This window comes from Myxocyprinus asiaticus, chromosome 35, assembly GCF_019703515.2.
Source record: "Myxocyprinus asiaticus isolate MX2 ecotype Aquarium Trade chromosome 35, UBuf_Myxa_2, whole genome shotgun sequence".
Taxonomy (NCBI): Eukaryota; Metazoa; Chordata; class Actinopteri; order Cypriniformes; family Catostomidae; genus Myxocyprinus; species Myxocyprinus asiaticus.
In genome coordinates, this window is record NC_059378.1 from 13,924,924 (window position 1) to 13,950,113 (window position 25,190).

The 25,190-nt window shown below is 36.7% G+C and overlaps 2 protein-coding genes across 3 annotated transcripts in view; both read left to right on the forward strand.

The window, feature by feature from the left end:
• Positions 1-16,464, forward strand: part of LOC127426272 (protein kinase C delta type-like) — a 31,558-nt gene extending 15,094 nt beyond the window's left edge. For both annotated transcript variants that reach the window (XM_051672961.1, XM_051672962.1), the window contains exons 4-16: positions 1,629-1,794; positions 3,536-3,567; positions 5,122-5,207; positions 6,231-6,360; positions 8,303-8,403; positions 8,632-8,716; positions 9,255-9,391; positions 9,476-9,649; positions 10,368-10,459; positions 11,587-11,649; positions 11,756-12,083; positions 14,414-14,542; positions 15,279-16,464. In XM_051672961.1, the coding sequence (XP_051528921.1) occupies positions 1,629-1,794; positions 3,536-3,567; positions 5,122-5,207; positions 6,231-6,360; positions 8,303-8,403; positions 8,632-8,716; positions 9,255-9,391; positions 9,476-9,649; positions 10,368-10,459; positions 11,587-11,649; positions 11,756-12,083; positions 14,414-14,542; positions 15,279-15,437 (1,682 nt within the window). In that variant the 3' untranslated portion in view covers positions 15,438-16,464. The remainder of the gene's footprint in view (positions 1-1,628; positions 1,795-3,535; positions 3,568-5,121; positions 5,208-6,230; positions 6,361-8,302; positions 8,404-8,631; positions 8,717-9,254; positions 9,392-9,475; positions 9,650-10,367; positions 10,460-11,586; positions 11,650-11,755; positions 12,084-14,413; positions 14,543-15,278) is intronic.
• Positions 16,465-20,223: 3,759 nt separating this feature from the next.
• Positions 20,224-25,190, forward strand: part of LOC127426270 (scm-like with four MBT domains protein 1) — a 39,173-nt gene continuing 34,206 nt past the window's right edge. Inside the window, exons 1-2 of the mRNA XM_051672957.1 lie at positions 20,224-20,308; positions 24,899-24,956. Of these exons, the coding sequence (XP_051528917.1) occupies positions 24,932-24,956 (25 nt within the window). The 5' untranslated portion in view covers positions 20,224-20,308; positions 24,899-24,931. The remainder of the gene's footprint in view (positions 20,309-24,898; positions 24,957-25,190) is intronic.

Below are 25,190 nucleotides of genomic sequence, written 5' to 3' on the forward strand. Positions count from 1 at the left end.
GTGATAACACAGAGGGTGAAACTTGTTCTCAGCCTGCTACTGTAGTTTATTACTACCTCTTAGCAGGAAATGAGCTGATAGTGATCTATAAAATTGCTGTAGGCAGCATAAACAGAAACATCATTCTGTCACACAGTGAATCACACAAATGTAGTTAGTTTCTCAAAGCTTTATGTTAATGTTTAAGCATGAGTTTTGGTCATTTGTTAGGTTAAGACATACTAAGAAACTAGTCATTACTATATTCTTTTTTTTTTTTTTTTTCAATAATCATTCAGTATAGTGTATTAATCCACTTAAAGGGATAGTTCACCCAAAAATGAAAATTCTCTCATTTACTCAGCCTTATGCCATCTCAGATGTATATGACTTTCTTTCTTCTGCAGAACACAAATTAAGATTTTTAGAAGAATAATTCAGCTCTGTTGGTCCATACAATGCAAGTGAATGGGTGCCAAAATGTTGATGCTCCAAAAAGCACATAAAGACAGCATAAAAGTAATCCATTAGACTCCAGTGGTTAAATCCATATCATCAAAGTCTTTATGTGATTTTTGGAGCTTCAGCATTCTGGACACCATTCACTTGCATTGTATGGACCTACAGAGCTGAGATATTCTTCTATAAATTACGGAGCCCCTAAGAGGACAGGGCGGGAATATTTGCGTGTCCTCACAATAGTTTTGCTTTCCTTCGCAATAGTTTTGAGTTCCCTCACAATACATTTACCGTGGTTACTACAGTCTACAATATTGGTAGCATATTATAAGGTTACATGTTTTAACATTATTAAATGCATTAGGTATCATGAAGAATGAACAAAAATATTTTTACAGTATTTATTCATCTTTATTTGTTAGTTAATAAAAATAACATTTTCATTGTTAGTTTACATTAGTTCATAGTTCATTACCTAATGTTAACATATACATTTTTTGATTTTAAGAATCATGTTGAAATTAACATTATCCAAGATTAATAAATGCTGTAAAAGTATTATTCATTGTTAGTTCATGTTAACTAATGTTATTAATGTAAAAAAAATGTAATCTTATTTTAAAGTGTTACCACAATATTACTATTGTTAGGTTTATAGATATACTGTTCAAATTTAAAGATTAAAGGGATAGTTCACCCAAAAATAAAAATTCTGTCATTTACTTACTTTTTTGCAATCCCACATGTATATGACTTTCTACGGAGGACAGGGCGGGAATTTTTGCGTGCTCTCGCAATAAGTTTACCATGGTTTTACTACAGTAACCATATTCTAACCATGACATTCGTAGTGAAACCATAGTGATAATACAGGAAAACAAAACTATGATAATAAAAATCATAATTTTGTGGGTATCATGGTTTTACTATACAAATACCATAGTTTAACTATGGTTTTACACTTTTTATGTGAAATGTTTTGCATGGAAAATCTTTCTTTAAAATAAATGCTACTTGGTTTAAAATTGGACACTTTTTGGGGGCACTGTATCAGTGTGAAATTAAAGCTTATTTCAAGTCAGTTCAGTTTGGTAATTTTTGTTCTGTTTGATTTGAATTAAAAGTGCTGTGCATTACCCACTTGTAGTCTTACTCTATTTCTAAAGAACCTATTATGACCTGCTTTACAGAATCCAAGTCATCAGTGATTGGGAAAGAGGAAGACGGCCTTCTAACTCTAAACAGAAGGAGAGGCGCCATCAAACAGGCCAAGGTTCACTTTATCAAGAACCACGAGTTCACAGCCACCTTCTTCAAACAGCCCACCTTCTGCTCGGTCTGCAGAGAGTTTGTGTGGTAAGTAAATAAATGAGTGAATTAAAGAAAAACATGAAAATACAGAGGCATTTTTATTGCACAGTGATTGCCCCAGATGGCTTGTGTACACAAAAATTCAGTCCTCCTTAACAGGAAAATCTGACTAGATTTTAACATTTTCTGACGAAAATGTGAGCGTTTTTGTGCAACACCTGTCTCCACAACGCTAGGGGGTTGCTATGGCATTGCTAGATGGTTGCTAGAAGGGATGTGCAATACTACCAATTTTCATAATCGGTTGTTTGAACGACTACAAGACATAAACAATATGCGTGTTAACGTGATTTTAGTGTGATAAAATCGCTTAGTAACCTTTTCTGTGTAAAGTTATAGCCAATTTTACAACTTTGTTGCCATGACGAGGTAATGTCAATGAATTCTAAAAATGACTGTAAAAATTATGATTTAAACAACTTTACAGCTCTAACACTCGAGTTTTAACAGAACAATTAATGTAAGTGCTTTTATAAAATTATAAGCTTCACAAAGTGACAGCCTTTAAGCCCTCCAAAAATTTACCCCATTCACTTCCATTGTAAGTGTCTCCCTGAAACTTTGATTTGTCCTTTTTTTAAATTTATTTTTTTTTGTTTTTCAAGAAAAGTACGACAATTCAAAATAATTTTTTGAGGTAATGAACATTATGCCACAAATGCTGTCAATTGAACTTAACTTGAATTGAACCCGGAATATCCCTTTAAGGGTTTCTTTATGCCCATATTATCATCAAGCAAAAATCATCAGATCGCTTAGAAAAGTACACATTTAGACCATTATATCATGTCTTTACCACAAACATTGCAGGACAAGTTATGTGCCAAAGTTTAATACATGGGCTGGGGTTTGCTCCGATCCTTGCCTTAGCAAGCACCACTAAAATAGCAAAAGTAACATGCTGCTTCTATCAGTGCCTCTATGGTTTTGTTAACTGCATAAAGCACAATACAAAAAACAAAGGTTGCTGGTTCAATCTAAAATTGGAATGACCCAGCAAATGGAGAGTTACTGAGATTACAATCCAGCACTATTGTGCCCGTAAGCAAGGTACTTCTCATTCAAAGTGACGCATAGCACTCTTAATTGTTATGCTATAACAGGTTGGTCCAAGGAGAAAAGATCCAGGGAGTCCATAAGTTAGTTGCTTTATATATAGCAAGTAGCTAGCTACCATTAGATTCCACAAATGATTATTAATACCCAGATATCAGTCCCCACCTCTTATGACATTTAGAAATCTGAAATGGTGATCTCAAGTACATTTACATTTATTCATTTTGCGGAGCCTTTATCCATAATGCATCAAGGAGGCATAGTAGAAATAGCCATAACAGAAGCTGCTCATAGCCAGCAATAAAAGCATATGGTCCGCCTGTAATCTTGGTGTGTTTATGTTGGTAAGCCATAGTATTGGATAGCATCTGTGTTAGTGTTTGTGTGCGCAAGCACACTTGGACTTTCCTCTGATATTTCAGCTGCCTCAGCAAAGTCCCTAAGGCAGTCTCCTTCCTGTGCAGTGTGAGACAGAATGCTGTGCTTTCGTGCTTTGTTCACACACGTGTATGTGTGTGAGTATGAGAAGAAACAGAAGGAGAGTTTGTTATTGACTATAGATCAAGTGTTCTAAAGTCTTCCTGATAAAAGATTTCTATTCAAACTGACACTCCATATCACCTGCTGTGTAGATATGTCAATACTGCAACACACTCTCTTTGCTTTCCAGGGGTCTCAACAAGCAGGGCTACAAATGTAGGCGTAAGTATCTTCACAACTTTCAAAATCTATTGCAGACACTCCCTTCAGCTGCACTGTAAGAACACACATTGTACATATGGAACTGGCCTATCCAGTTCCTAATTTTTCTTTAAGTCAAAATGTTCCAATATGTGAGTTGTTCTTTAAAGTACAAATTGAGGTCATTTAACTTGTTACATTTTGACCTGTTTTTGTGGTGCACAAATCATCCACCTCTGTTGAATTAACATAATGGACTCTTTTGAAAACTATGTTAGACGTAAAAGGATAGTTCACCCAAAAAATTTATTTCTGTCATTATTTACTCCCCCTCATGTTGTTTCAAACTGATCCAAGACTTCCTTTCTTCCATGTATCACAAAAGGAGATGTTAGGCAGAATGTTTAGTTTTAGTCACCTTTCACTTTCACTGTATGAAAAAGATGCAATGAAAGTGAATGGTGACTGAGGTTAACATTCTGCCTAACTCCCTCTACTTTTGTGTTTCACGGAAGAAAGTCATTGATACAGGTTTTGAACAACATGAGGGTGAGTAAATGATGACAATTTTTTTTATTTCATGGTAACCCATTGTAACAGTTCAAGGTCGGGCAAGGAGGAGGTGGGAACCGGCTGAACAGTCAACATAAAGTTTAATGGAGGCCACGCCCTCCTCGTCACACTCCTCCCCCGCCTGGTTCAGGCTGTGGTGGCACCGGACTGACTAACTCTCCCCCCCCCCACCTCTGGAGGGGAGATGCTGCCCTTCCGGCCGTTCCGTCTGCTGGTAGTCCACCCCGCCTCCTGTGAACTTGGGGGAGAGACAAGGGGAGGCGTGGGGAGAGGGAAAGGGCGAGTGGAGACACAGAGAGAGAGAGAGGAGAGAGAGAGAGAAAGAACTTGCTTGCCAGCTCCCAGACGCGCTGTCGCCCTGTCCCTAACCGCTTCTCCACCTCTGGCAGACGCCAGCTCGCTCCTCCCCCGGTGGACAGCAGCAAGTCCTCCAGCCCCTGGTGGATGGAACTGCTCCTCCCCTTCTTCGGTGGACGGCAGCGGTTCCTCTGGGTCTCAGTGGCTGGCAGCGACCCCTCCGTCCCCAGGCAGACGGCCACAGCTGCTCCCCTGGCAGATGGCAGTGGCGAGGACTCGGTGACAGCGTATCCCTCCTCCCTCCTGGATTTCAGCACCACTGTAACAGTTTAAGGATGGGCAAGGAGGAGGCGGGAACCGACTGAACAGTCAACATAAAGGTTTAATAATAAAAATGAACTTAAAACAACATAATGAACACAGACACACATGCAGCGCGGCCGCGTGCGTCTCTCTCTCTGTCTAACTGGCGCCTCCGGCTCCTCTTTATCTCGCTCTCTCGCTGATCAGATGATTCAGCGCCGGCCGTGCACCATCACTGCCCGGCCACACCTCCTCGTCACACCCATCCTTTTAAGATGATTTCTGTACCATTTAAAAATGATGAATAAAAAAGTTAATTAATAAAGCTATTAATAAAAAGTTAATTCACCCATACTGCAAACAATGAGAGTACAGTAGCATCTGCCCCCTTGCTTTTTCCAGAATGCAATGCTGCCATTCACAAGAAGTGCATTGATAAGATCATTGGGAGATGCACAGGAACAGCGGCCAACAGTCGAGATACAGTGGTAAGCATCAGTGTGACCTTAAAATAATAGTTCGCCCAAAAATAAAACTTCTGTCATCATTCACTCACCCATGTTTTTCCAACCTTTTATGACTTTCTTTTTTCCGTGTAACACAAAAGGAGATGTTAGGCAGAATGTTAGCCTCAGTCACTATTCAGAATCATTGCATCTTTTTTTCCCTACAATGAAAGTGAATGGTGACTGAGACTCCTATCTCCTTTTGTGTACCACGGAAGAAAGAACAGTATGTGGGTTTGGAACAACATGATGGTGTGTAAATGATGACAGAACTATCCAACATATTGAATGGACATTACATCTGTCCCACAGCCTTGTTTTCATTTGTGTCGAATAAGGTCCAACCTCTCCTCACTTTAACTCCATCTCTATCAAGGCGCTAGTTTGGACTTCAGTTTAAATGTTTGTGATTGCATTAGCTGGCAAACAGTATTACCTTTTTGAATCAGGGGTCAGTACAAAGTCTTATATTGGCTCTCGGATGCCAGAGCGCCTTGGGTCACTATTGGGACTAATGAGTTGCACATTCCAAAAGGCCATCATTTTAAGACCTTTTCAAAGAAGAGAAAAATTTACTTGCAAAGGGCTGGTCCATGTGCTTCCAATACCAATAGTGATCAGAGCAAGGATCAGAGTTTGTCAGTGATCAATAGAAACCCATGATATTGTAAAAGTAGAGCAGCCAAGTCGTGGATACGTCTGTTTCAGGGTCATTGAACTCACAATGGTCATTTTAGCTTCTTGTGACTAGTAGATGACTTGCTCAAAAGATGGTTGGAACTGCCTTATGTTGCAGCATGGAGAAAAGCTATTTTTTTTCTTAGCAATAAGTTTGTCAGCAGTCTCTGTTTCCATTAGTGCTCGTAGGCAGTTGTGGCCTCCTTGAGGCGAGGGGAGATGTCTCCTGGAAAGGGCGCCATGAGGCATTTTAAAAGTTACATTCATGCCCACAAGCATTTGGATTCAGTCTGGTTGAGTGGTGATGGTGTCTATGTGTGTCTGCAGTTTCAGAAGGAGCGCTTTAAGATTGACGTGCCACATCGCTTCAAGACACACAACTACATGAGCCCAACATTTTGCGACCACTGTGGCAGTTTACTTTGGGGAATGGTCAAACAAGGCCTCAAGTGTGAAGGTAAGGAAGAGAATGCAGTTTGTTTTGGGCAGGGGATATTTATTTTTTCAGCTGTTGCTTCCTTTTTTTCCCTTTAAAGGAATAGTTTATCCAAAAAACTAAAATTCTGTAATTATTTATTCACCCTCATGTCGTTTCAAAAGCATTTGACTTTCTTCTTCTGCAGAACACAAAAAGTTTCATTTTGAAGAATGCCGCCATCGCTTATTTCCATACAACAGCAGTTGATAGTGATTCACTTTAAAGCTTAAAAAGTACCCAAAAGAATCATGAAAGCAGTCCATGCAACTCCTGCATCATATTCCAAGTGTTATGAAGGCATACGATCACTGTGACACAAATCAAATAATTAATTCTAATTAATAATTAAAACATCATGCCACAAGAGCCAAAGAGATTTGATGTTATTGACGTCTCGCCATATTTGATTTGGGGTTTGTATGAATGGGTTTATCAATGGTTTGATTTGTTTTGACTTAAATTTTGGTCTGTTCATCAATCAAAGTGTTTGCATGAAATATGACACACCAGTGCATGGATTACTTATGACACTTTTGGGTGCCTAATGTGTCAAATGTGTTAATGTGCTGAAGCTTTAATGTGGGGAACTATCCACTGCTATTGTATGGAAATTTTCTATTCTTTAAAATAGGGCTGTCGATTTAATGCATTCATTCAGTGGGAATAATTATATAAAAAATAATGCGTTAAAAAAATGTAAGCAATTAATCATGTCCTCAGACCGTAATATAGAATATACCAACCACCGGAGCAATTCAAGCTTGAAGTACCACCTGTTTTCAGCAGGGGCCAGTAAGCGAAACTCCAGCTGTATAGGCAACGCGCAGCTGTACAGACAACAAACCACTCTCAGGCTGTCTCGTTTGGAAGGATGCGTCCTCCGGAGGTCGCATTTGTCAGCCGCATACGTCATCGAGGTCTTGTTTCATTATTATTTTAAATTTTTTTGTCTATCTTATTTTTTATCTATTGTCAATGCCTTTTATGTATATGCACTTACATTTATACAATTGTTAACCTTTTTTGCATTCCCAATAAAAAAATATAATAAAATTAAATTAAAATTAAACGAGACCACCTCGATGACGTATGCGGCCGACAAATGCGTCCTTTGGAGGACGCATCTTTCCAAACGACACACAGCTTCTAACTTGCTTGACACTAGCGACAGCGCAATATGAGAAAGCCTTCTTGCATTCAAACACAGCTGGATGGAGCGCAATTCTGAATGCAGGGATTTCGAGACATGTATTTCTAAGTTGCAAACTACGTTTAACTTGACACAGCGACCTAAAAACATGGTGTTTATGACATGATTCAACCAAAGTGAGATGATCCAAAATTGTGTGCACTGAAGTGTCCTAAGAAAAGTACTTACAATAAATCTACCTTGAACAGATGGATGAATTCAATTGCAAAATAAATTGCTGTGGACTGTTGGCCAACAAATGGCTTATGTTTAATCATATGGAAATAAACAATATATTGCATTCTAAAGCCACTTTTTGTATTGTCTTATTAATGCTTTACTCATCCGCCACAGTATGTAATGCATTTTAACTGTCTAAATTGTTATATGTATAAAATAGATTCTATTTATAATCATTTAATCATTATATATTGAATTATTGTTATTTGGGGGCCCTTCTCTGCAAATATGTATACAGTATATGCAGTTAACTGTGATTAATTAATCAGCATATCATGTAATTAATTAGATATAAAAATTAAAAAAAAGTAATTGATTGACAGCCCTACATTAAAATCTTTGTTTCTGTGCTCCTTATTAGAAATAGTCATACATGTTTGGAACAACATGTGGATGAGTAAAAAATGACAGAATTTTCCATTTGGGTGAACTATACCGCTACACGTCCTTTATCAATTTTAATATCTAATACAACTAATTCTTTCTGTCCAGAATGTGGTATGAATGTCCATCATAAATGCCAGACTAAGGTCGGCAATCTCTGTGGAATCAATCAAAAGCTCCTGGCTGAGGCTTTAAACCAAGTTAGCCTAGTAAGTATTTCAACCGTAATCATTCACACTTACACAAAGATTATCATTAATGTGCCCTTTTTTTCTAAGACATCTGGAAGTGCTTTTTATTTTGTAAACCAAAAAGATTACTGTATATTTGTGAGTTGAGAAGGGATTATGTTTGACCTCTTTGTTTTCTTGATGAAACTCCCAAAAATAAGCCAGACAAATTCTGTTGTTCTAAGAATTGTAAAATGTTCCATTTAGAAATCTTCCACAAAACGCCTAGACCCCACTTTGTCAGAAATTGGAATCTATCAAACCATAGAGAAAATGCCAGTGGACCTTAGTGGTAAGTTTCCATTACTGCATCTTCCCTGCTATGACATTGCTTCCTGTAGATTTGACAGCTAACATTAAAGTAGCTTTGAGTCATCTTGGACTTACGCAGACACCTAGCAGCTTGGATGTAGCATAATTTAAAATCAATAGTTTTCATATGCCATTGTAGAAATGTAGTATTCACAGTCAGCCATGATTACTTTAATCAATGAGTGAAAGTGTCAAATAACAGGAGGGTTAATGAGATTAAGCGAGTAGTATTCGGCTGGTCATGTGATTCTAACATGGCTGCCCCCATGTGCGGACCCTCTCCATGTAGAATAAAACAGCTTTTATATGGTTACTGATATGACTGGAGTCTTCAATTTAATGTGAGTGGTCATGATTTCCTACAAATATTGCAAAATTACAATTCATGTCTTTTAGGATTTAAACTTTTTTTAATGAGGATAACATTACCGAGTGCACCTTTAAGGAAAACATGAAAATCCACTTTTTCTTTTGCTTATGTGTTTGCAATGGTCTATAATATTGTTTGTGTGTAATAGGGGAGGGCTTTCAGTATGAAAAGCCATGGGACGACACGACCCCTGCCCCTCCCAGCACCACCATCACACACCAAACCCGTGTGTCCATGAACAACTTTGTGTTCCACAAGGTCCTGGGCAAGGGCAGCTTTGGAAAGGTAAGAAGCAAAGAACAAATCTCTTGAAATCTTGAAGGTTTCTTTTTGAAGTCCTGTCCTTGAACAGGTCCTGTATCCTAATAGGTGATGCTGGCAGAGCTGAAAGGAAAGGGGGAATATTTTGCAGTAAAGGCCCTAAAGAAGGATGTGGTGCTAATGGACGATGATGTGGAATGCACTATGGTGGAGAAAAGAGTTTTAGCATTGGCCTGGGATAACCCTTTCCTCACACACCTTTACTGCACGTTTCAGACGAAGGTAAGCCTTCTTCCATTTAATTACATAAAAAACTTGGCCATATAATGATATACCTTACAAGAGATCATATGCCTGCTTTTTTTTTTATTATAATATATTTTCATATAATTTTTAATTATTTTAAACCACTGTGTTGTACTAAAAATTGAAATGTGTTGAGAGAATCTGAGGAATATGGAATGTGCTACTGCAAAATGGGATCCCTACATTTCACACGAATAAAATAAAAGGTCACAGCAAAGTTTTATCATTATCGTAATGCATGTTCTAGAACTTGTTCCCCCAATTGACGTGCCAAGTTTACGTGGCTGTCATGATTTAATCAACATGTAATTCTGCTTGTCATTTAAAGCGACAGTTTGACATTAACCATTAAGAAAATTACATCATGGAATACACAAAGTAATGTAATGTGTCTATTTGGGATGAGCTCATGCTATTACATGAATTTAAAGCTTTGAGGAAATGCATATCTGTTTCTGTGCTGTTTGGGAATGTACAGAACTCTTAAACAATTCACAAGGGAAACTACATAAGAAGCTCAGTGCTATCTGAAATTGCCTTGTTGTCAGTTATCATATCCCTCATTTGACAGGCTTTCTAAAATCCCTAAACAGCATAAGTTTGTTTAGAATTATGTATAGTGATAATTTGTTAGTCTGCAAAGGATGTCTCCTTATCTCTCATTAATGATACTGATCCATGTGTTTATCAATAGGAGCACTTATTCTTTGTGATGGAGTATCTGAATGGAGGAGATCTGATGTTTCACATTCAGGATAAGGGGCGTTTTGATTTGTACAGAGCCACGTGAGTGACCTGCACTCTAAATACCTTTCTCTCCAAAGAGCAAAGATCTGCTTTTTTTCCCCCTTGTATAAAATAAATAATAAAACATACTTTTTTCATTGTGAAATACAGTAAAAGCCATTGTCTCTTACATCCATTAAAGGAATATTCCGGGTTCAAAACAAGTTAAGCTCAATCGTCAGCATGTGTGGCATAATATTGATTACATTAAAAATTTATTTGGGCTTGCCCCTCCTTTTCTTTAAAAAAAGCACAAATTTAGGTTACAGTGAGGCACTTACAATAGAAGTGAATGGGGGGCCAATCCGTAAACGTTAAAATACTCACTGTTTCAAAAGTATAGACACAAGATGTAAACAGTATGCCTGTTAACATGATTTTAGCGTGATAAAATTACTTACTAACCTTTTCTGTGTAAAGTTAGAGCCAATTTAACAACTTTGTTGCCATGATGATGTAGTCAACAAACCCTAAAATGACTGAAAAAATGACGATTTAAACAACTTTACAGCTCAAATAATACACAAGTTTTATCAGAAGAATTAATGTAAGTGCTTTTATAAAATTCTTAGTGCCACATTTCTGCCTTTTAAACCCTCCAAACATTTGTCCCATTCACTTCTATTGTAAAGACCACTGTAACCTTGATTTTTGCTTTTTTTTTAAAGAAAAGGAGGGACCAGTCAAAACTATTTTTTGTGGTACTCAGTATTATAACACAATGCTCGACAGCTTAAGTGATGTGCTGTTGATTACCAAAAAAAAAAACAATATCAACACATATTTTAGTTTTTGAAAACATATAAAAAATGTGTGTACTGTGAAAGTCAGTGGGGCAAATGTCAAGCACTGGAATAAACGTTAAATAAACACAATTTATCAGTTTAATTTTATTACTGTAAACTAGTTTTTTGTTTGTTTTTATGATATGTGCGATGCATCAAAATTATTTCCTTTGATAATTAACCGCATGCCACAGTTGCTGTTAGTGGAGCTTAACTTTTAATCTAGAATATTAAAGAATTAACAATTATGTTAATTCACTAGTCCTTACATAAGTTGATTTGCAATGATGACAAAACTGATTGCAATAATGGCGAGTGATGCTTGTCTGTTTTTTGTCACAGGTTCTATTCTGCTGAAATCATCTGTGGACTACAGTTTCTGCACTCAAAGGGCATTATATACAGGTGAGATTCAAAAGACGACTGGTTCTGTGGTCTGTTGACATTTCAATGTGTAGAAAATCTTTTCTTGTATGGACCTAATATTATACATCTGTCTGTACCTTCTCAGAGATTTGAAGTTGGACAATGTGATGCTAGACAAAGATGGACACATTAAGATTGCAGACTTTGGAATGTGCAAAGAGAACATGTTTGGAGAAAACCGAGCCACCACATTCTGTGGTACACCAGATTACATTGCTCCTGAGATCCTTCTGGGACAAAAGTACACTTTCTCTGTGGACTGGTGGTCATTCGGCGTGCTGCTCTACGAGATGCTGATCGGCCAGTCGCCATTCCAGGGCGACGATGAGGACGAGCTGTTTGAATCGATTCGCATGGATGTACCTCACTACCCACGTTGGATTACCAAGGAAGCCAAAGACCTGCTGGAGAAGGTATGACCTACTGTATAGGATCTTAAAGGAATATTCCAGGTTCAGTCAAAATTAAGCTCAATCGACAGCATTTGTAGCATAATGTTGATTACCACAAAAATTAGTTTTGACTCTCCTATTCTTTAAAAAAAGCAAAAATCTGGGTTCCAGTGAGGCACTTACAATGGAAGTGAATGGGGCTAATCCGTAAACATTAAAATACTCAGTTTCAAAATTATAGCCACAAAATGTAAAAAAATATGATTCTTAATATAATTTTAGTATGATAAAATCACTTGCTAACCTTTTTTGTATGAAGTTACAAGTGGCAAGAAAAAGTATGTGAACCCATTGGAATTACCTGCATTTTATATATAAATTTGTCTTAAAATATGGTATGATCTCATCTAAGTTACAATCATGAACAAACACAATCTGTTTTAACTAACAACGTACACATTATTGTATTGTTTTTGTACATATTAAATACATCATTCAAAAATTCACAGTGTAGGTTGGAAAAAGTTTGTGAACCCCTAGGCTAATGACATCAAAAAAGGAGTTCGCAAACTTGGCATCCAATTAATGAAACGAGATTGGAGATGTGGGTTAGAGCTACTTTGACTTATAAAAAGCACTCAAACATTTCGAGTTTGCTATTCACATGAAGTATCTGCTGATGTGGACCATGCCTTGCAAAAAAAGAGATCTCAGAAGTCCTACGATCAAGAATTGTTGCTTTACATAAAGCTGGAAAGGTTTACAAAGTTATCTGGAAGAGCTTCGATATTCATCTCTCCACAGTTAGACAATTTGTCTATAAATGGAGACTATTTAGTACTGTGGCTACTCTCCCTAGAAGTGGCCGTCCAGCCAAGATGACTCAAAGGGCACACCGCAGAATGCTCAATGAGTTAAAAAAGAACCCTTGAGTGACAGCTAAAGACTTGAAGGAATCTTTGGACTTGATTAACATTTCTGTTCATTAGTCTACTATATGGAAACATTAAGCAGACATGGTGTCTATGGCAGAACACCACGAAGAAAGCCGCTGCTTTCCAACAAAAACATTGCTGCACGCCTGAAGTTTGCCAAAGACCACCTTGACACTCCACAGCACTACTGGGAAAATGTTTTGTGGACTGATGCAACTAAGGTTGAATTGTTTGGTAAGAACATGCAACACTACGTATGGTGTAAAAAGGCACTGCATACCAACATGAAAACATCATCCCAACAGTGAGGTATGCTGGAGGGAGTATTATGATTTGGGGCTGCTTTGCTGCTTCGGGGCCTGGACCACTTTCCATCATCGAGGGAAAAATTAATTTCCAAATTTATCAAGCTATTTTACGGGATAATGTAAGGGTGGTTGTGCGCCAGCTGTAGCTCAGTAGAAGTTGGGTGATGCAGCAGACATTGACCCTAAACATCGAAGTAAATCCACTACAGAATGGCTTCAAAAAAAGAAAATCCATCTTTTGGAGTGGCCCAGTCAGAACCTTAACCCAATAGAGATGCTGTGGAATGACCACAAGAGAGCTATTCACACCAGACATCCTAAGAATATGGCTGAGCTGAAGCAGTTCTGTAAGGAAGAATGATCCAGAATTCCTTCTTAGTTTTGTGCAGGTCTAATCCACAGCTACCGGAAACACTTGGTTGAGGTTATTGCTGCCAAAGGAGGATCGACCAGTTATTAAATCCAAGGGTTCACTTACTTTTTCCACAGAACTTTGAAAGTTTAATGGGATGTGTTTAATAATGACATGAAAGATTATAACTGTTTATGTGTTGTTAGCTTAAGCACATTGTGTTTGTCTGTATTTGTGACTTTGATACAAATAAGATCACATTTTATGACCAATTACTGCAGAAAACCAGCTAATTCCTGCCACTGTATATCCAGTTTTACAACTTCATTGCCATGGCGACGTAACTATGTAAACTCTAAAACCCTAAAATGACTGTAAAAACTTTATCAACTTTACTGCTCAAATACTACACAAATTTTAACAAAAGAATTAATGAAAGTGCTTTTATAAAATTATAAGCTTCATAATTCTGCCTTTAAACCCTCCAAAAATGTTCCCCATTCACTTCCATTGTTAGGACCTCACTGTAATCTTGATATTTGCTCTTTTTTTTTTTTTTAAGAAAAGGAGGGTCAAGTCAAAATAAATTTTTGGTGTAATCAGCATGCCATACATCTTGTTGATCGAGCTCAAATTGTATTGAACCCAGAATATTCATTTAAGTACTCAGTTTAAGCTTTATAGGGTCAATTACTTGCACTGACTCATCTAGATAGCATTTTATTTATTTATGTGTATATTTGCCCTTTTCAACAGTTATTTGAGCGGGATCCAACCCAGCGACTTGGTGTTGTTGGAAATATCCGTGGACATGCCTTCTTCAAGACAATCGACTGGATTGCGCTGGAGAAACGACAACTCAATCCACCATTCAAGCCGAAAGTGGTAAGATTCTGACATTTATTTTAACAAAATCTAGTGAAACTATAGGCCACTCAAAATGTGACTCAAGTCTACGGTTAAACATTTCTAGAACAGTGTGAACTGTTTGAAGACAACTTACAGATAATTGCATGATTAATTTTATGATGAAATCTGATTTGTTGCATGATTCACTATAATGCACTGTAAATGGAAACAATGCATAGCAATGATTTAATGGGTTTTATCGCATTTGGGATATGGTGTAGCAATAAAATGTCATAGCAAATGTGTGTCCATTCATATATGTTTAGTTAGTGTATGTCTGATCTTTTATGGCTGGAAACTTGTTAAAAAATGTTCACGATCAACCTATAACCATTGCCATATCTCTGTTATAATGATGACATTACAATCAAGGGCTCATATCATGAGGAATCAACATTTTCCTTGATCTGTTGACATAAAAGGTTTCAATGTTCTATAAAACCATACTGACTTTCAGAACTCAAAACTTCCTTCCCAGTCCAAAAACACCATTTACTGAAACTAAAATGGTCATGAAAAACAAAATTATGCCACTTATATATCCTTGGGATATGATTGGTAGGCCAAGATAAACAAGCTCCTCTCGACTTGCATTTGGAACTTCATTAAAAAGAAACCTATGCTATGAACTTTTAAGCAGTGTTTTATCATAAAATCTTTGACTCATCAAGAGATGCCCAGTGACAAGACATCTCTGTTCCTCTAATTGCAGAAATCCCCGAATGACTGTAGCAACTTTGATCGGGAGTTCCTCAGTGAAAAGCCCCGTTTCTCACACTGTGACAAGAACCTGATTGACTCCATGGACCAGACAGCCTTTGCTGGCTTCTCTTTCATTAATCCCAATATGGATACCATTATGGAAAAATGAGAGGTTTTAGACAGGATTTTGGTCAAGACTTCCAGTCCTACCCATTTAAAGCAAAAACAGCATACAGGAGCCAGGAGTTCAACCAGTGTTACACTTGTTATACTTTCTGGATGATCCAACTAGATTATTTATGTCTTCTTCATTGACCAGATTAAAACTTCAAATCAAATTAACTTTGTGATGTACTATATTTGTTAATGTATATATATCCTTAACATAGATATATGAACACATTCTTGTGATTTAAAATGAACCTTTTTTCCATTCACACTTACACACACATACATGTAGATAGAATCAACCTTATAAAAAGAGACTCAAAACCTTAAAGAAAGGGATTGTATAGTGTAACTCTTTTTGGTGTTACTGTAAGTTTCATATGCTGGGAATTTGATTGAATAATGGCCTTCTTAACACTCATGAATCCTCTTTGTGCATCCTCATACACCCAGTGTGTAGGGCAAAATGTCTCATTGTTAACAGAATTTCATACTAAGATTTATTTGAGGGACGTTTTGGCCTTTTTTGTAAGTTATCTTTCTGATCTGAAACCACTTTAACAGTGTAAGTTTAAATTTTAAGGTGCTGATTTCACCAGTGGGAGCTAAGATCTAAGCATGCACAAAATAATGTTTAAGTATGGGTCTATAATTCATGGAAGTTTGAGAAGGCCTGCATCTTGTAGACTTGTGTAGGTGAATCTAAAATCTCTGCAATATAAAAAAAAAAAAAAAAAATAGAAATAGTAAAGTCTTGACAGACATCTTGTTCATAAGTATGATTACATTTATGGTACTGTAATAGGTAGTATATTGGTGGATGGAGGTTATAGATCACATTAGCAAGAGAGTATAAATATATGTACTGTTATTTAATGTTGGTATTTTAACAAAATATGATACTGTATATAAAAATATATGTATATTGTTCTGAACTGTTGTTGTTGGAGGTAATAATGCACTTCTTTTTTTTTTAACTGAATTTACTCTTCAGAACTCAACACTATTAAATGTATCTTTAATTTTCATTTTGACTTCTGTCTGATTGTTGTGTTGCAGTGGCGGCATCTTCATCTCGTCACCATGTTTATCATAGGCCAAAATACCATACTCCCATTACATCATCTGTGGAAACTCTGGAATTAGCCACCACTGTCATTAAAAAAGGGATAGTTCACCCAAACATTTCCCCATATTCTCTCATCATTTACTCACCCTCATGTCATCCCAGATGTGTATGACTTTTTTCTTCAACAGAACACAAAGAAAGATTTTTAGAGGAATATCTCAGCTCTGTAGGTCCATACAATACAAGTGAATGGTGACCAGATCTTTCAAGCTCAAAAAATCACACAAAGGCAGCATATAAGTAATCCATATGACTCAATTGGTTAAATCCATGTCTTCGGAAGTGATATAATAGGTGTGGGTGAGAAACAGATAAATATTGAAGTCTTTTTTTTTTACTATAAATCTCCACTTTCAAATACTGTGAAAGTGGGGATTTACATAATTCAACATGAAAATGGTGTTAAACCGCATCACTGCAAGCCAGCGACGTGATAAAACAATCGCTCCTGTTTATACGGTGCAAGCGCGCAACATTGAAGCGATCTAGTTTTGTCTTGTCACATCGTGACGCTCCCACGTAAAACAGCACATTTCACAAGAAAGGAAGAAAAAGCAAAAAAAAGCTAAGAGTGAAGAGAAACACTTAAAACAGAATTCTTCACCCTGCTAAACACCTGTTAAGTCCCTCATATCCATAATCTGATGTAGGTTGTACAGATATTTTCTTTTCCTTTATGAATTAGTCAAGTTCAATGATATAATAATAACAAATGTACCAGTAATAGTATACATAATACTTATATAAATACTATAATTGTAATACTTGGAATATACATGCATAATATTCAAAATATCATTTTATTATCTATTTATGTTATTATCTTTCAGTAAACATAACTCATTTAGCAACATGGTCCCCTCTTTTAGGATTTAATCTGTAAACATGTTCAGTTCATTTGGTCTAATTTAAACTTTTGAGCATTGACTGTTAAAAGGGAAAGTTCACCCAAAATGAAAAAAATCACTTCACATTTTTCATGTTTTTGAAAACCCATAACTTTTTCTTCTGTAGATCTCAAAAGGAGATGTTAGGCAGAATGTTAGTTTCAGTATTCACTTTCATTTTATGAAAGGGAAAAAAAGCTGCAGTGAAAGTGACTCGTGACTTAGACTGAAGTTCTGTCTAATATCTCCTTTTGAGTTCCGCAGAAGAGAAAAATTCATGTGGGGAACAACAAGAGGTTGAGTAATGGTGACAGAAATTAATTTTACTACCTGTTTAAGTGCTTGTTAAAGGAGTCTACCAAGAACAACAATATAAATGTAAGTCAGAACATGATGGCATTACGTTTCGCTGGGAAACAAGTGACTGAAGGGAAGGGTCATAATGTAGGCTGTAAATCTTTCCATGACATGAATGCCAATACACATACTGAAGTGTACATAAAATGCTTCTCTCAAAGTCACCAGAGTTGAACGCTTTAGTGTTATTTTTGCAAATATTTTCTCCAAAAGGGTGCATGCCCCTGGACCACCCTGGACAATAAGGGTACACTTCTTTACTTGGTCAGGTTCCTGTGTGTACCCCAAGATTAAATCCTGCAGGCGCCCCTGATAACATGTACAGTACATGCAAAGTAAGAGATTTAAGTAACTTGTATATAAGTATGTAGTGATAATATACATACAGTAAAACAAACAAAATTGAAAAAACATGCTTTTATAGCAGGTAGCACAGCCACTTATTTTAGCATTATATACCTTGGCATGAAAATTTGGCAATACTACTTTGACACATATGATGGCACCCCTGTTCTCATCCAAAGTGATTGCATCACTTCAGAAGACATTGATTAAACCACTGGAGTCATATGGATTACTTTTATGCTGCCTTTATGTGATTTTTGGAGCTTCAAAGTTATAGATGCCATTCACTTGCATTGTATGGACCTACAGAGCTGAGATATTCTCCTAAAAATCTTAATTTGTGTTCTGCTGAAGAAAGAAAGTCATAAACATCTGGGATGGCATGAGGGTGAGTAAATGATGAGAGAATTTTCATTCTTAGGTGAACAATCTCTTTAAAATACGTAAATAAATAAAATCATAAAAGCTTCTTGCAGCTTCTTTTAATCCATTATAATTTTACAGTATCGTTTGTTCAGTTTACTAGTGCTGTGATCACACAACACAGCTTCTTAAACTAATTTTAAAAAGTGGAAACTACTGTCATCTAGCGGATAAGATTTAAAACTGCATGTGAAATCCTCTTTCACCTAAAGATGCCAGAGCATTTAAGCAAACACAGAAAAAAAGCAGAAATTTGCATGTTCTTATCTAAGAAATTAAATAAATAATGTGTGTGGTCTTAAAATTTTAAAATCCTTCTAAATAAATGCTTTAGGGGTATTTAATTCCCTTTAAGAGGAAATGTTAAAGTTTTGTGCAGGCTGCAACTCACTAATCGTCTAAATGTTCTGATTAAAAACGTTTTTAGTTTCCTTCTTTCATTATTTGAACGTTTTTAGAGAGAAGACCTGCCCTATTAGTAGTTTTATCAGTAGTCGGTGAAGACTTTGGTCAGTCCATGGCATACTACTGCATCTCATTCTTATTTTAAGAATATACTAACTATACTAATCAAAACTCCTGGTTTTCTCTCTCTTCTTCTTCTTCTTTTTTTTTTTTTATAATTATGTATATTTGTTTCTTGCGGTCTATCCTGACACAATAGAAGCCAAAAAGGAAAATCCTGATTATACAAAAAACTGCAGTAAAGCCCAAATAAGCTTTGGTATTCAACATTTAATCTGCAATATTGTAACTGAGAATGATTGTATATTCCGCCACAGGGCCCGTAGCTAGAGTGGTGAAAGGTGGTAACGATTCTAGGGGCCCATAGGTACAGGGGGCCCCCACAAAAAATTATAAACTGTATTTTTTAATAGGAAAGGGGCCCAGAGCAATATACAGTCAGGGAGCCCAGATTTCCTTGCTACGGCCCTGTTCTGCAATATTTTCGCTAAATTGAGTCTTCCAGTGTGAGTATTGTATTGTAAAGTATTGCACTGAACATTACACGACGATTAGCGTAAGAAATATACATTTAGAAGGCTACAAGAATGTAACACCTTCAAAAAGCATTTGTCCTCATTGGGATCACTGTACAAAATTTGTAAAATTCTGAAAATATTTAAAAATGTCAAATGAATGTTTCCACAAAGAAGGATCCAGATAGATTAATCGCACAGTGGAACTGGCTGCCATAGATAAAGCTCTCTTTATGGCACATTCTAGCCAATGGGACAAACACTTTCTGTACTGAACAAAACGGCACCAAGGCAGGGCGGCAAATCTTGGATACCACATTATATATTGTTTTTCAGTCCTCTCAGAAGGTACTAACTTAAGTAAACTAGAATAATCGATAACTCCCGCGCAGAGGAGACCTGAACAGGTTATGACAACCGTTTAATATTGCGCACAACCGTTTTTTGTTTTTTTGTTCAGTCAGGACACATTTCAAATAAAAGCACTAATAGTCAGCAAAAGTGTTGTTTATACGTTAATTTAGTATTGTTTCGAATGGACATTTGAAACCTTTGGTTGAAAAATTTGACAAGTTCGCCCTTTTTAATCTCTGAAAGACAACAAATATCAATCCCCGTGCTCGTGGATGAGAGGCTCGCGCGAGAGCCTGCGCATGCGCATTGATACTTTGTGCCATATTGGAATGAGGTCGTGAACGATTAGGCGGAAAAACACACGGCATCTAAAATCGACTTGAAAAACTCCTCACTGGTAAGAAACGAAATGCGATCCCAAATATTTACGTATTTTACCCTTTGCACTAATCGACCTTGGCTTTAACAAGCGATTTTGCGTTGCCGGCATCTTTTTTCCCGTCTCCAAAAAAGGCGACTTGTGCTCGTATGAGTGCCTGGCTCTATTGCTTAAGCTATGACGTTTCAGTAACTTGACTTGGTTACAGGCGTTTTTAGCATGTGCACGAAATCAGCCGCGCTCGCACCAAGAAAAAAAAGCCTCGCAAAACAATGCATTTGAGAAGAGGTGTAGTTTCATATATATAATGTTTAATTGCATTATGTGTCTTTTGGAATGAAAGTTGCCCGATCGGCGTGCATGTATTAAATGCTATTATCTAGTTATATGTAGCTAGCCGAACACACTTCGCTTGACCAGCCAATTATCATCCCTTTCTGGAAGATTTCTCTGAATAACACACATTAAAAGGAAGAATATTAAATGATAGCTATTGGTTCTGGTTATTGCTGCTTTCGTTATTTCTAAATGGCGGTTATTCGGGCTTTGGTTGTATACAACACTGATGCATTTTTTAATCAAATAGTTATTTATTTAAACATTAGTACGATTTAATATTTAAATGATAAAGGTGTATGGTAAGCTTCCTCAGCCACTTTCAGAAATTGATGACAGTTTCATTCTCTGGCCGGGTTACATAATGGAAGTTGTGTTGTAAGTCAACATCACTGTTGTAAAGCACAGCAAGTTCTGCGTCAGCGCCACTCTCCATTGGTATAATAATAAAAGAAAGCGCTCACTTACTGCAGCATTTTAGTACATCGTTTTCACTATTACTAAAAGGACCGTCCGTTGTTTAGAGTAACTATCAAAGAGACGCAATGAAAATAGTTGTATTGGATTTGACGTTGAAATTGTCCATCTGTCTAACCTGAATATACTGGCCTCATGGGTATTCTCTCATGTTTATTTTAAACTATATACTGCGAATAATTAGCTAGAATGTCTATTAAGCATTTCTAAAGAATGTCGATCGGTCGGTTCGAGGTCCTGACTGTCGATCCACGTGACGGCGATCACTGCGTCATTTGTCATGTTCATCTTTTCGTCAATATTGTTGTGTGTCATCGTTGCACAGCTACAAAAATCGACATGGTAGCCATGTTTGACTCCAAAATGCCATAATAATAACTAGATAGGTAAAGTTTGTCAAGAGAAACTTGGATGTTGGCTTGACAAAGCCTGGCCTGACAGGCTCAGGAAAAAGTTACAGACAGATAGATAGATAGATAGACAGACAGACAGACAGATAGATATATGATAGACAGACAGACATAGATAGATAGACAGACAGAAAGATGATAAACAGACAGACAGACAGATGATAGACAGACAGATAGATAGACAGATGATAGATAGACAGACAGACATAGATAGACAGACAGATAGACAGAAAGATGATAGATAGACAGAAGATAGATAGATAGACAGATAGATGATAGATGACAGACATAGATGATAGACAGACAGATAGATGATAGACAGACAGATAGATATATGATAGACAGACAGACATAGATAGATAGACAGACAGAAAGATGATAAACAGACAGACAGACAGATGATAGACAGACAGATAGATAGACAGATGATAGATAGACAGACAGACATAGATAGACAGACAGATAGACAGAAAGATGATAGATAGACAGAAGATAGATAGATAGACAGATAGATGATAGATGACAGACATAGATGATAGACAGACAGATAGATGATAGACAGACAGACAGATAGATGATAGATAGACAGACAGATAGATGATAGACAGACAGATAGATGATAGATAGAGAGATAGACAGACAGATAGATGATAGATGACAGACATAGATGATAGACAGACAGACAGACAGATAGATGATAGACAGACAGACAGATAGATGATAGATAGATAGAGAGATAGAGGGGGGCTACTGAAAGCAGACTGAAGGAATATTCTGGTTTCAGTACAGCATTTGTGGCATAATGTTGGTTACCACAAAAAAATAATTTAGACTCGTCCCTGCTTATCTTTAAAAAAGCACAAATGGAGGTTCCAGTGAGGCACTTACAATGGAAGTGAATGGGGCCGATCCGTAAACATTAAAATACTCTCTATTTCAAAATATAGCCAGAAGACGTAAACAATATGCATATTAACATGATTGTAGTGTGATAAAATCAATTACTAACCTTTTCTGTGTAAAGTTATAGCCAATATAACATTGTAAACCCTAAAACGACTGTAAAAACAAAGATTTAAACCACCTTACAGCTCAAATAATACACAAGTACTTTTATAAGCGTCACATTTCTGCCTTTCAGCCCTTCAAAAATTGGCCCCATTCACTTATGTGCCATTGTAAGTGTCTCACTGTAACCTCGATTTTTGCTTATTTTAAAGAAAAGGAGGGCTGAGTCAAATTGTTTTTGCAGTAATCAACATTATGCTACAAATGCTGCCAACTGAGCTTAACTTTGAACCCAGGAATATTCCCTTAAAGGCTTTGTGCATGTTTGTTTACTTTGAATTGTTTGACAATTGGGGTTTGAAGAGTCTTGGTCCGTTTGAACATTCTGTCAATACAAATTTGAGATTTTAGTCATTTTTGATTGCCCACTACAGGAAAGCAGTAGGTCCGATCAGTTAGAAAAGACAGAAAACATGAAGTCAGAACAGTCTGAAGGTCCATATCGAGTTGGGTGGATGTAGCTTGAAAGCTCTTGGAGGCGTTAAGCTACATACAGTGCTTTGAGAAGCCACTTTTAAAGGTTACTATACAAAATAAAAGTTTATTATTATTACTACATTTAATAAAGCCAACATAATTCTTGTTACTTCTGTCAAATCATTGAAGGAATATTCCGGGTTCAATACAAGTTAAGCTCAATTGACAACATTTGTGGCATAATGTTGATTACCACAGAACTCACAGATTCAGCTCATCCCTCATCTAATTTTAGAATTTGGGTTTAATTAAGGATACAATAGATGTTAATGGAGCCAGTCCATAAACATTAAAAACTCACTGTTTCAAAAGTATAGCCACAAGATGTTAACATTATACATGCTAACAGATTTTAGTTTGACAGATTTTCTGTTCTACACGATTGCAGATAAAATCATTTTCCGGCGTTGCGTTGTCATGGCAACAAAATTGTAAAATTGTTATAACTTTACAATAATAAGGTTAGTAAGCGTTTTTATCACAATGTAATCATGTTAACACGTATGTTACCTCTTGTTGGTCTGCTTTTGAATCAATGTGCGTTTTAATGTTTATTGACTGGCCCCATCCACTTCCATTGTAAGTGCCTTACATTCACAGTGATTTTATTTATTTTTTTAAATAAGGAAGGGACAAGTTGAAAATATTTTTTGTGGTAATTTTTCGATTGAGCTTAACTTGTGTTGAACCCGGAATATTCCTTTAATTTATGAGATCTCCTTCAAACTATGTTAAAAGCTTTCAGAATCTTTGTCATTGTTTTTTTATTATTTTTTTTTTTTTTTTTATGACAGAGCTGGCTAACATCAAGTTTTATTGTAGTAACAGTAAGTGAAGCAACTTCAGTATTTTACTGGAAAATATGGTTGCCATGGATATTTTTTTTAGTAAGGGTAAATTCTTTACATAATGCCTTAAAGTTCAGTTGGTAATCTGAGGGACAGGGACATGCCTTTCTAAACAGCCCTGGCTTCTCTTTTGAGTCCCTATTGGAGATCACTGTGACCCCCAGTACATTGTGTCCGTGGCCCGGGCTGCGCCCCAGGGCCCTGGGACGGAGCTGAAGTGGAGGGGGGTGCACTGAAAGAGTTGATCCCAGCTGAGCTGGAGGGTCGTGGCCCTCCAACGGCTGTCAGGGAGAATGTCTGACTCTCTAATAGAACCGTCAACCCTCACAAAGACAACTTGACAGTTCTTGATGAATAGACAGGGTTAATGCAACTTTGTTAGACATTTTCTTTCTTTCTGCAATCTTTTTTTTTTTTTTTTTTTAAGAGTCATTGCGTGTTGAGTTAAAAATAACTTTTTTATGGTTTGCCTGGTTTTTGTTTCTAGTTGAACATGTTGGTTTAGTTTCATTCTAGATTGGTCAGTTAGCCTAATAAAAAGTATTGCCAGAATCATATATATGCATTATTTTTTGCTTTATTAGATTCTTTACTGTGCTTTTTAAATGAAATATGACATCTACACAAGTCTTGTCATTTTTTGAGGCTATTATTGGTTATTGTGGCACATTTTTGATTATCAAAAGCGCTGTGGAGAAAACTGAGTGATGTAAGTGGGTTTTATCTTCAAAGCTACAAACACACTATAGATTCCTCCTCCCACTTACTTAAATGAAATAGGCTGTGTGCAGTATGGCTAGTACAAGTCTTCTCATGTTGTTATCTTGAAACACACACACACACATTCATTCACACATGCTTTGTTAGAGGCAAATACACAAAATCCAGAGAAAGGCTTTAATAATAAACCAAATTCAGATTTCACAAATTATCTCTCTTTGTTTCAATCTCTTTGTTTTTTGTGTGATTTTTTTTTTACCTAATTCATGTAGAAGCTGTTGGGTTGTCCTCCGGGGGGTTCAGACATGAGCCTTGAGGCACTGGAGTCGGGTAAGTTATTCAGTTTGTTTCTTTGTTTTTCATTCCTAAATAAATTGGAAAGGCAATACTATAGTCTGCTCTCTGACCCTGAAAACTATTGAGAGTTTTTGGCTATATCACACATATTTAAATAGAGTGGCACTGTGGTTGGTCTTGACTCAGAATGGTGGACATTTGTTTTCACAGCCTCAAACCTCAAGCAAAGGTCACTAGAAAATTTGTGTTAACTACTGTCTGTTATTT